We start from the raw sequence: 11,296 nt of genomic DNA on the forward strand, positions 1-11,296 counted from the left end.
TTTGCTCATTGTGTTTCGTGCCACAGAAACGTGCTTGCCAGAACTTAATTTGCAGCCTTTCAGCCTTGCAATTATTGCAAGGAACTGCAATAAGGTCTGTTAGTGCAGTTAACTCCTTGAAGGTCTATTGCCTGGACTTTTCAGTGGGGTGAATGCAATTAATTCACAAGAGGTAAATAAAGAGGGTTTTTTTTTTATGACCAGGAGTCTTTTTCTTGTTTCTGGGGTAGAACACCACCTCGGAGTAACATGCACACACATTTTTATTCAAAGGGCTTGGAGGAAAGACAGCAGCTGATTGTCCCTTTCTCTTTTCTTTTTCCTCCTCCTCCTCATGGCAGCTAATGCTTCGGGGAGGTAAAACCATGCAGGATGTCCAAAGGAAGAGGGAAGATGATGGTGGAATTCTTCTCGGCGGCGATGGTGGTGAGTGTCTGCAGGTAGCGGAGCTGGAGGGCGGCAGGGTTCTCAGAGATGATTGCGGCGGCCTTTTGCAGAGCCCGCGAGGCGTTCATTTCGCCCTCCGCTGCGATCACCTGGAAGGCAGGAGGCCACATTTTTTTTTAAAAAAAAAAAAGCAGATTTGTTGGATTGGCAGCACTGATTTCGCTACAACTGCTATGTTGAACTATCCACAATCGGGCTTAGGATCACCATCTAGCATGGTGTGCGAGCCCCATGGCTGGTTGAGTTTGAACCCCTCAGCTTTAAAGGTAAAAGTTCCCCTCGCACATATGTGCTAGTCGTTCCCGACTCTAGGGGGCGGTGCTCGTCTCTGTTTCAAAGCCGAAGAGCCAGCGCTGTCCGAAGACGTCTCCGTGGTCATGTGGCCGGCATGACTCAACGTCAAAGGCGCACGGAATGCTCTTACCTTCCCACCAAAGGTGGTCCCTATTTTTCTACTTGCATTTTTTACCTGCTTTCGAACTGCTAGGTTGGCAGAAGCTGGGACAAGTAACGGGAGCTCACCCTGTTACATGGCACTAGGGATTCGAACCGCTGAACTGCCGACCTTTCGATCGACAAGCTCAACGTCTTAGCCACTGAGCCACAGCATCCTTTTATTAGGTACAAATTTTTGAATCTGAATGATTGTCTCCTCTCTCTCATTCTTCTGTTCTACCAAATCAGAATTGTTAGATCTTCAGCATAACCAGGGAGGGGGAGGAAATGTGCCCAACTGGGAAATGGGCTCCACACCTTTTCCTAGACACCACCACCCAAAAAAAAAAAAAGAAAGAAATTAAAATAAGCATTATTTCCCACCTTAGCCTTGGCTTCTCGAGTGGCTTCGGCTTCTGCCGCCATGGCTCTGTGAAGCTGGGCGGGTAACTTCACATCTTTGATTTCCACCCGTTCCACTTTTATGCCCCAGGTACCTGTGGCCTTGTCCAAGGTGACCTTTAAAAAGAAAAAGAAAGACAGGAAAGAAAGAAAGAGAGAGAGAGAAAGAAAAAGAGAGGAAGGAAGGAAGGAAGGAAGGAAGGAAGGAAGGAAGGAAGGAAGGAAGGAAGGAAGGAAGGAAGGAAGGCTGTAGTACAGTGGACTAAAGCACTGTTATTAACATCTGCTGCTTGCAATTACTGCAAATTCAAATCTCACCAGGCTCAAGGTTGACTCAGCCTTCCATCCTTTCAAAGGTAGGTGAAATGAGGACCCAGATTGTGGGGGCAATAAGCTGACTTTGTATAAATATACAAAAGGATGAAGGCTATTGCTTAGCGCATTGTAAGCCGTACTTACAATGGAAAAGGGTGGCATATAAATTAAAGCAAAAAAAAAAAAAGGAAAAAAAGGAAGGAAGGAATAAGGAAGGAAGGAAGGAAGAAAGGAAGGAAGAAAGAAAGAAAGAAAGAAAGAAAGAAAGAAAGAAAGAAAGAAAGAAAGAAAGAAAAAGAGGGAAGGAAGGAAGGAAAGGAAGGAAGAGGAAGAAAGGAAGGAAGAGGAAGAGGAAGAAAGGAAGGAAGGAAGGAGAAAAGGAGGTGAGAGAAAGAAGGGAGGGAAGGAAGCAATAGCCATAGCGCTTAGACTTATATAATACCGCTTTACAGTGCTTGACAGCCTCTCTAGGCTTTTTACAGAGTCAGCCTATTGCCCCCAATAATCTGGGTCCTCATTTTACCAACCTTGGAAGGATGGAAGGTTGAGTCAACCTTGAGCCAGTGAGAATCAAACTCCTGGCAGTGGGCAGAGTTAGCCGGCAATACTGCATTCTAACCACTGCAACACCATAGAATGAATGAATGGAAGGGAGGGAGGGAGGGAGGGAGGGGAAAAGGTTCGGGAAACCAACCCACCCAACAAGCTCAGAGAACAAACCTCCATCCTCATCCTAGACCCAACTACGGATATTCGCCAATATAGACATGTCCGGGAAGCCCACCAAGAATTGGGCTCAACTGGGAAGGGACTTCACCGTTTCTGCACACCGCACCGAGATCTGACGTCGGTTTGCTCCGAATCCCTGCCAAAGAAGCCACTGGGGCTGTGGTTTATCCGAACCTGCATGTTTTGGGCGATCTCCTCCCGGTCGGAGAGAATCTGAGCCAGGTTCTTGGTTCCCAAGGCATTTCTTAAGGTGGTTTGAGCCAGGAGCCGAGTGGCCAGGTCCATGTAGAGGACGTTTGCGACGGAAAGGATTGCGTTGTAAACTCGGTAATAAACAACGCCGTCCACCATGATCGTCACTGAATCTTTGGTGAGAATCTAGAAGAGGACAGCAGCGAGGGGGAAAAAAAGCGAAAAGCATTTGCAGACAGTCCTCAGTTTATGACCACAATGGAACCCAGAATTTATGAGAAATTAGATAAGTGAGTTTGGTCCCATTTTACGATTTTTCCCGCCACGTTTCTTAAGTGAATTACTGCAATTGTTAAGTTAGTCACATGGTTGTTAAGTTGTTAAGGGGATCACCTCACCCCGGGAAGCTACAACTGTCATAAATATGAGTCAGTTGCCAAGCTTCCGAATTTTTTATTTTTATTTTTTATTTATACATTTTTTTCCTTTAATATACCTAAGTGCTTAGTCAACAGTGTATTGTCTGAGTCCGTTCTACTTATACAAAATCATAATATTCCTACTTGTAATAATAATAATAATAACAATAGTAACAATAAGGGTAATATTTTCTTATATATAGTAATAATCTTTCCTCATTTCCTTTTTGCATAGCAATAGTCTTTTATCTTTTAATTTCTACCTCTTTTATCCAATCACAAGCGTCCGGATTTTGATCAAGTGACTTTATGGGGATGCTGCCACAGTCGTAAGTGTGAAAAATGGTCCTAAGTCACTTTTTTTTCCCCAGTGCCGTTGTAACTTCGAACGGTCGCTAAGAGAACTGTCGTAAGTTGAGGACCACCTATACACCAAACGCAAGGCCAGTGGCTCTTCATCAGCAAGAATCTGGCTTCCGCTAAGTCCGGGGAAGCTGCAAAACTTTGGTGGCACTCAACAAAATAAAATAGATAGATTTGCTTGGGAAGAAGTTGGTGTTCTTGATTTACGACTGTTCATATAGTGACCAAAGTTACAACAGCACTAAAAAAAAAGTGGCTTATGACCATTTTTCACACTTACGACCATTGCAGCGTTCCCCAGGTTCACGTGATTAAAATTCAGATGCTTAGCAATTGGTTCAGACTTATGACGGTTGAAGCATGCTGGGGTTATGTGATCCCCTTTTTGCAACCATCTGACGAGCAAAGTCCACCCTTAATGACCGTGTTGCTAACTTAACCGCTGCAGTGATTCACTTAACAACTGTGGGCAAGACAGGTGGTAAAATGGTTAGTTAACAAGTGTCTCACGTAGCAATGGAAATTCTGGTCTCAATTGTGGTCGTAAGTTGAGGACCACCCTGTAGAGTATTTACCTCTTGGGGTGCTATATCAAACGATATCGTTCGCATATCCACTGGGACCGCACGATCTAGGCGAGGCAAAATAAAATAGACCCCTGCGGGGGAAAATATATATTAGGATCCTTAGACAGTGAGAAGTTTGAAGAACAAGATGGGAAAAATGAGTAGCCAAAAATTGCAGACAACGACAACAATGCAACAATTAGAAAGTCTCAAAAGTGCTTTTTCGAAAGGCAACTGGATGATGTTTCCTTTCTCTTTTCAGAGGAGGAGGAGGAGGAGGAGGAGAAAAGAAGGAGAAGGAGAAGGAGGAGGAGGAGAAGAAGAAGAAGCTTCATCGGTTTTGGCTGGCTGGTTGGTGGTGGTGGGAATGGAACAGTGGTGGGTTGCTACCGGTTCACCCCGGTTCGGGCGAATCTGTAGCAGCGGCAGCGGGAGGCTTCGCCCACCTACCCAGACGTCATCAAATACACTCTGCGCATGCGCAGAAGTAGTACGCACCCGAGCCAAGAGAGCACATATGTGTGAGCGAACCGGTAGCAAAGGTAAGTGAAACCCACTCCTGGAATGGAAGGGTTACTTCTGACAGGATATTGCATGGAGGTGGGGTGGGGTGGAAGGATTCTATTTCTTTGCAGTCATCTGGTCGTTAGCACTCTCCGTCAACGACCAGATGACTGCAAAGAAACAGAATCCTTCCACGCCCCCCAACATCTTGTCAGAACTGATGAAGCTTCTTGGATGAGAAGTGAAACAGCTTCTTCATTCTCAGGAGAAATCCATCCATCCATCATCCCTCTCATTCATTCATCCATCAATTTCTCCATCTGTCCATCCATCCATCCACCCACCCATCCTGATCTGTCCCCGTCCACACACACACACAAACACAGCCAGCCGAGGGTTAAGGAAGCACTTGGCACACACCCAGGTCTTTATCTCCAACTTGGCAGCGATATACACACCGTCTGCCAAGTGCTTTTATTTCCACAGAAATAGAAAGATAATATACTCAGCGTACAAGAGTCCAACAAAAATAAATATTCCTCTCAGCAGTTTCGGACGATGCTCTAGTGACTATCCAAGGTTTATTTTTGTTCGTCACAGGGATCGCTGGCCACCACCCTCTATTATATAGTCTCTGGGGTGTGGTCCAGTGACTCAGTTCTAATCCCTAGCACGCCTCCTGAGCTGCTGCAATCGTTTATCACGCCTTCGGAGGTGTGCGTCCAGGAATGATGTCTCTCCTTCACTCTCATCCGAGCCACCTGTCTCCCTGCTAATCTCCTCTCCCTCAGCCGGCACCTGAGACAGTGCCAGAGGGGAGGGGCCTGGAGAGGGAGGCCTGGCTGACTCCTCTTCCTCATGCTCGGAGCTTTCTTCGTCCGATGGGATAGGCTCAGAGGGCGGGGCCACAACACATCCATCCATCCATCCATCCATCCATGTCTCTCATTCATTCATCCATCAATTTCTTGTCCGTCTGTCCGTCCACCCATCCACCCATCCATCCGTCTGTCCGTCCGTCCATCCATCCATCCATCCATCCATCCATCCATCCATTCATCTATCCGCCTCTCCATCCATCCATCCATCCATCCATGTCTCTCATTCATTCATCCATCAATTTCTTGTCCGTCCATCCACCCATCCATCCACCCATCCATCCATCCATCCGTCTGTCCATCCATCCATCCATCCATCCATCCATCCATCCATCCATCCATCCATCTGTCTGCCTCTCCATCCGTCCATCCATCCCTCTCGTTCATTCATCCATCAATTTTGCCATCCATCCATCCATCCTCTCTCATTCATCCATCCACCAATTTCTCCATCCGTCCATCCATCCATCCATCCATCCATTCATCTGTCTGCCTCTCCATCCATCCATCCATCCTCTCTCATTCATCCATCCACCAATTTCTCCATCCGTCCATCCATCCATTCATCCAAAAACATCCACATCTCAATTAAAAAACTGGATATTTTCATTCCACTTTTTTGGTCATCCTGTTAGCACTTGAAACCTAGGAAGTTGCCAATTCCTGTGGTTTGCTATCCAACACGTTCCTTCCAAACAATCACAGATCTAAAAGACCTTTTTTTTGCGGAGGGGGGGCATATATAACTTACCAGGACCTTTTGACCCCCCTTTTCGTATATGGCCCAGCCTAAAAATGACCACGCGTTGATATTGCATCACAACCTGCAATGGGAAGATAAGACACAGTTTAAACCCCTCTTGGTACCTTCACTTTTCTGGCCCTCTTAATGCTGCTTGTATAATGTTCAATGCAGCCTGCTCTGTATGGTATGGCAGAATAAATTTCATCAAGGGAGGGAGGGAGGGAGGGAGGGAGGGAGGGAGGGAGGGAAGGATGGAAGGAAGGAGATGGGAAGAGAAAGGGAGGGAAGGAGAGAGGAAGGAAGGAAGGAAAGAAGAGAGATAAGGGAAGGAAGGAAGATGGGAAGAGAGGTGGGGAGGAGAGAGGGAGGAAGGAAGGAAGAAAAGAAGGAAAGGAAAGAGATGGGAAGGAAGGAGATGGGAAGAAGGAAGGAAGGAGATGGGAAGAGAAAAGGAGGGAAGGAGAAAGGAAGGAAGGGAAGAAGGAGAGAGAAGGGAAGGAGGGAAGAGAAAGGGAGGGAAGGAGAGAGGGAGGAAGGAAGGAAGGAAAGAGATAAGGGAAGGAAGGAAGATGGGAAGAGAAAGGTGCGGAGGAAAGAGGGAGGAGGAAGGAAAGAAGGAAAGGAAAGAGATGGTAAGGAAGGAGAGATGGAAGGAGATGGGAAGAAGGAAGGAAGGAGATGGGAAGAGAAAGGGAGGGAAGGAGGGAGGAAAGGCATGGGAAGGAAGAAAGGAGAGAAGGAAATAAATGGGAAGGAGGACTCCAAGGATCTATCATTACCTCTATGCACATCCAGATGGTTATGGGGAAAGTTACAATTACAAAAAGATACATTAGGATAATGAGGATCCATTCACCCAGGCTGTAGTTTTCCTCAAAGTTCCCTGAAAGGAAAAACAAACAAACAAACAAACAAGCCAACATAAAACTGTGAGCCCCGTCCCAAAACAAACCACTCAAAGACCATTGCAATGCAACGTCAGATGAGATTCAACAAACTAAGGGAATGAGAGATGCTTGCTGGGAATCAGGCAGGGGCCAGTTTGAAAAAAAATTCCATTCTGCCCCAAGATAAAAATATGTTTTGTTTGCCTCTTTCAACAACGGGGCAGAATTTCCTCTCCTGGGTTAGCTCTGGAACGGTTAATATTAAAAAAAAGAAAAAGAATGGTGACATAATAATAATAATAATAATAATAATAATAATAATAATAATAATAATAATAATAATAATAATAATTTTATTTCTATACTGCCCTTCTCCCGAAGGACTCAGGGCGGTGTACAGCCTATTTAAAAACACAAACAAAACAACAATGTAAAATTTAAAATAATTAAATAAATTGGCTCAGATTTAATGTCCTTTTAGTCTGCCATTGGTCAGAAATGGCATAGGATCTCCTGCTTGAGCAGGCGGTTGGACTAAATGACCTATAAGAGTGATGGCTAACCTTTTTGCCATCGTGTGCCAAAAGCGGGGGTAGTTGGGGGGGATTGCGCGCGTGCGTGCCCACACCAATAATTCAATGCGCCCCATCCTCCTATGCATGCACGAGTGACCCCCCCACTCTCCCCCTGCTTTTGGCACGCGATGGCCCGGTGGTCCCAGTAGACCCATTTTTTTGCTCTCCCCAGGCTCCAGAGCCTTTCTAGGAGCCTGGAGAGGGTGAAAACAGCCTTCCCCATTCCTCCGGAGGCCCGGAAACAGCCCGTTTCCCGACTTCCTGTAGGCCCGGAAGGCCCGAAAATCAGTTGGCCAACGCGCACATGCGTGCTGGACTGAGGTAGGGCAATGCTCGTGTGCCCACAGATATGGCTCCGTGTGCCACTTGTGGCACCCGTGCCATAGGTTCGCCATCGCAGACCTATAAGGTCCCTTCCAACTCGGTTAATCTGTTAATCTTATTGCTGCTAATGCAACGGGCGTCTCCATGTTTTCTCCTCCTTTTTCTCCTTTTGAGCCACTCTCCTGCAGACGCTGCCCTGCAGTTTTCTTGGCAAGGACTCAGACGCAGGTTTGCCATTGCCTGCTTCCTAGGGCTGAGAGAAAGTGACTGGCACAGCCAAGACCACCCAGCTGCCTTTGTTATCTATGGCAAGACTAGAATTCCCAGGCTCCCGGTTTCTAGCTTGGGGCAGGCGGGCGGGGGGGGGGGAAGGGGGGGCTAAGCCACTGAAACCAAACCAGTTATTCATGTTTTTCGGTCTCACATAAACTATTCACTTCCTGCCTGCAAATTTCTCACAAGCTTGCAATGTTACTGCCCCGTGCCAAGCGTTGCTTCATCCAGTTTCACGGAAAAAAAACCCCAACCCGCCGAGCTCGTGCAATAAGGCTTATTGAATAAGCTAACATAGCCGTGGCTAGGTTTGTGCGACATGCTTAAACCCAGCAACCTGATTTCCACCCCACCCCCCTCCGCAACTCTAGTGTTTTTTTTCCCCAAGTGCAGGAAACACCCTGATTGAAATTGTCCTTCCTCCGATCTGGTTTAGTTGCAGTTGAGACGTGTTTCCTGGCTTTTGTGACTTCTTGTGCACGCCAGTTCATTTTTATATCTACGGTAGTGGCCAAAATAGAATAGAATAGAATAATCAGAGTTGGAAGGGACCTTGGAGGTCTTCTAGTCCAACCCTCTGCCCAGGCAGGAAACCTTACACCACTTCAGACAAATGGTTATCCAACATCTTCTTAAAAATTCCCAGTATTGGAGCATTCACAACTTCTGGAGGCAAGTTGTTCCACTGAATAATTGTTCTAACTGTCAGGAAATTTCTCCTTAGTTCTAGGTTGCTTCTCTCCTTGAGTAGTTTCCACCCATTGCTTCTTGTCCTGCCCTCGGGTGCTTTGGAGAATAGCTTGACTCCCTCTTCTTTGGGGCAGCTCCTGAGATATTGGGACACTGCTATCATTATTATTATTATTTATTATTTTATTCAATTTGTATACCGCCCTTCTCCTAGTGGACTCAGGGCGGTGCACAGCCAGAACTAAAACACATACCAATACAAAATTTAAAATTATTAAAAGAATTACATACTTTGGCCCAAATTTAAAACAATTCGAATTAAAACCCATTGACAAATTAAAAGCTAAAAAACTAAAAAAACTAAAAAAATGTCTCTCCTAGTCCTTCTTTTCATTAAACGAGATATACCCAATTCCAGCAACCGTTCTTCTTTATATGTTTTAGCCTCCAGTCCCTTAATCATCTTTGTTGCTCTTCTCTGCACTCTTTCTAGAGTCTTCTTTATACTGTAGCTGCTATTCCAATAGCAAATCCTTCCTAAAAGTCATGGCCTTACATTCTTGATTAAATTATCTTTCCATTGATATATAATTTTATGGTACTACTCCGAAGAAAAAGTGATGTTATTAACTAGTTTTAGAGCCTTGATAGTACAGTGGTTTAGTGCACCCTGTTATTAACACAGCTGCCTGCAATTTCTGCTGGTTCGAATCTCTCCAAGGCTCAAGGTTGACTCAGCCTTCCATCCTTTCTAAGGTAAGTGAAATGAGGACCCAGTTTGTGGGGGCAATAAGCTGACTTTATATAAAACATACAAAAGTATGAAGGCTATTGCTTAGCGCATTGTAAGCCGCCCTGAGTCTCCGGAGAAGGGCGGCATATAAATCAAATTAAAAAAAAAAATACATTTTTCCCCAAAAGGTTTCCACAATTTTGGCCACTACTGGTAGAACCGCGCTCCGCTTTGCAAGTATTTTCAGGGGGTGATCACAGAGGCGTAAGATCTGGAGGGCAGCAGCTTTGTTATCTCAGTGGTAGTGGAGGCACTGGTGGAAGACTCTGGAAAGGATCTATCCACAGGATCACCAACTTGCCATGGTCCCTTTCCCTGTGTTTGTTTGATTGGAGAACACGTAATCAATCCAATCAATCAATCAATCAATCAATTTTTTTTTTAAATTTGATTTATATGCCGCTCTTCTCCGGAGACTCAGGGCGGCTTACAATGCGTTAAGCAATAGCCTTCATCCTTTTGTATATTTTATACAAAGTCAGCTTATTGCCCCCACAAACTGGGTCCTCATTTCACCTACCTTAGAAAGGATGGAAGGCTGAGTCAACCTTGAGCCTTGGAGAGATTCGAACCAGCAGAAATTGCAGGCAGCTGTGTTAATAACAGGGTGCACTAAACCACTGTACTATCAAGGCTCAATCAATCAAACAAACAAACAAACAAGTTTGATGTGATGACACATAATCATAATTGGTTGATCGGCTTGATAGCACATCACCAAATATACTTGATTGATTATTCCTACCGTTTGATGTACGAACCAGCTTAAAGAAATAGCCTTAAGAATGACAGCAATAAAGTAATCAATAACGGTGAAGAAGGCGGGTGTATTTTTATATGTACAGATGCACTCTGTGTATGCTCAGAGGGCCTTCTTAGCAGGGGTCCCAATGGAATCGGAACAAGCGGGCAAGGGAGACAAAGCCCACCCACTCCCCAAAATGGTGAGCCTATCCTTTGAGATCCCCCTCGAGTGGGCACGCTCTGCACTGGCTCAGGAGCTCGCCGCGCCCAACCCGCAGGTTAGGAAGCTGCGATCTGGAAGTCAAGGCAGCTAGTAAAAGATAATTGGGGGGGGGCAAAAGAGAGACCCCCCCCCAGGCAGATCGGTGGGTCTCACCGTCCAAAATCAGAGCGTCTGGGTTCCTCTGGGTGCCTCTTTCTACGTCGCCCATGAGACCCACCGCGCTTTTGCCCAGGTTGGCGGCGGGCGGGATGGGCAGCAACCGAAAAGAGACCCACGCGCGGGACTTCCCACGCTGCCAGTTGCGGCTCCATCGCTCGCGCGGCGCTCCGCTCTGGTGGTCAAAAGCCTGCGGGCGATTCGTCTGGGGGCATGCATTCACACGACCCGTCCGGCCGCCTCGGGGTTGGATCGCTCGGGCTTTGAGTAGCGACGATGTGCTCCCTCCCTCCTTCCTTTCCTCCCTCCCTCCTTCCTTCCTTCCTTCTTTCTTTCTTCCTCTTTCCTTTCTTCTCTTTCTTCCTTCCCATGTCTTTCCTCCCTCCCTCCCTCTCTTTCTCTTCCCATCTCCTTCCTTCCTTCCCTTCCTTCCTTCCTTCTTCCTACCTCTTTCCTTTCTTCTCTTTCTTCCTTCCCATGTCTTTCCTCCCTCCCTCCCTCCCTCTCTTTTTCTTCCCATCTCCTTCCTTCCTTCCAATTCCTTCCTTCCTTCCTTCCTCTTTCCTTTCTTCTCTTTCTTCCTTCCCATGTCTTTCCTCCCTCCCTCCCACCCTTTCTCTTCCCATCTCCTTCCTT

At 46.3% G+C, this 11,296-nt stretch overlaps 1 protein-coding gene across 1 annotated transcript; it reads right to left on the minus strand.

Annotated features, from left to right (window-relative positions):
- Positions 1-245: 245 nt before the first annotated feature.
- Positions 246-10,760, minus strand: LOC117665105 (stomatin-like). The gene is made up of 7 exons (XM_034416644.3): positions 10,658-10,760; positions 6,775-6,878; positions 6,002-6,074; positions 3,878-3,960; positions 2,503-2,706; positions 1,267-1,401; positions 246-536 (listed from the first exon to the last, which is right to left on the minus strand). The coding sequence occupies exons 1-7, from the start codon at positions 10,710-10,712 to the stop codon at positions 342-344; spliced, it is 849 nt and encodes a 282-aa protein (XP_034272535.1). The 5' UTR covers positions 10,713-10,760; the 3' UTR covers positions 246-341.
- Between the last annotated feature and the right edge of the window lie 536 nt (positions 10,761-11,296).

Source organism: Pantherophis guttatus, chromosome 16 (assembly GCF_059756535.1).
Source record: "Pantherophis guttatus breed Tessera chromosome 16, ASM5975653v1, whole genome shotgun sequence".
In the NCBI taxonomy this organism is placed as follows: Eukaryota; Metazoa; Chordata; class Lepidosauria; order Squamata; family Colubridae; genus Pantherophis; species Pantherophis guttatus.

Bases quoted from the DNA above. Each gene is read 5' to 3' on its own strand.
- LOC117665105 (XM_034416644.3), bottom strand. From the start codon at position 10,712: ATGGGCGACGTAGAAAGAGGCACCCAGAGGAACCCAGACGCTCTGATT. The intron at 2,707-3,877 runs GTAAATACTCTA...GTCCTCTTCTAG, and splicing joins TTGATATAGCACCCCAAGAG to ATTCTCACCAAAGATTCAGT. The intron at 537-1,266 runs GTGGGAAATAAT...CCTGCCTTCCAG, and splicing joins CTCGAGAAGCCAAGGCTAAG to GTGATCGCAGCGGAGGGCGA.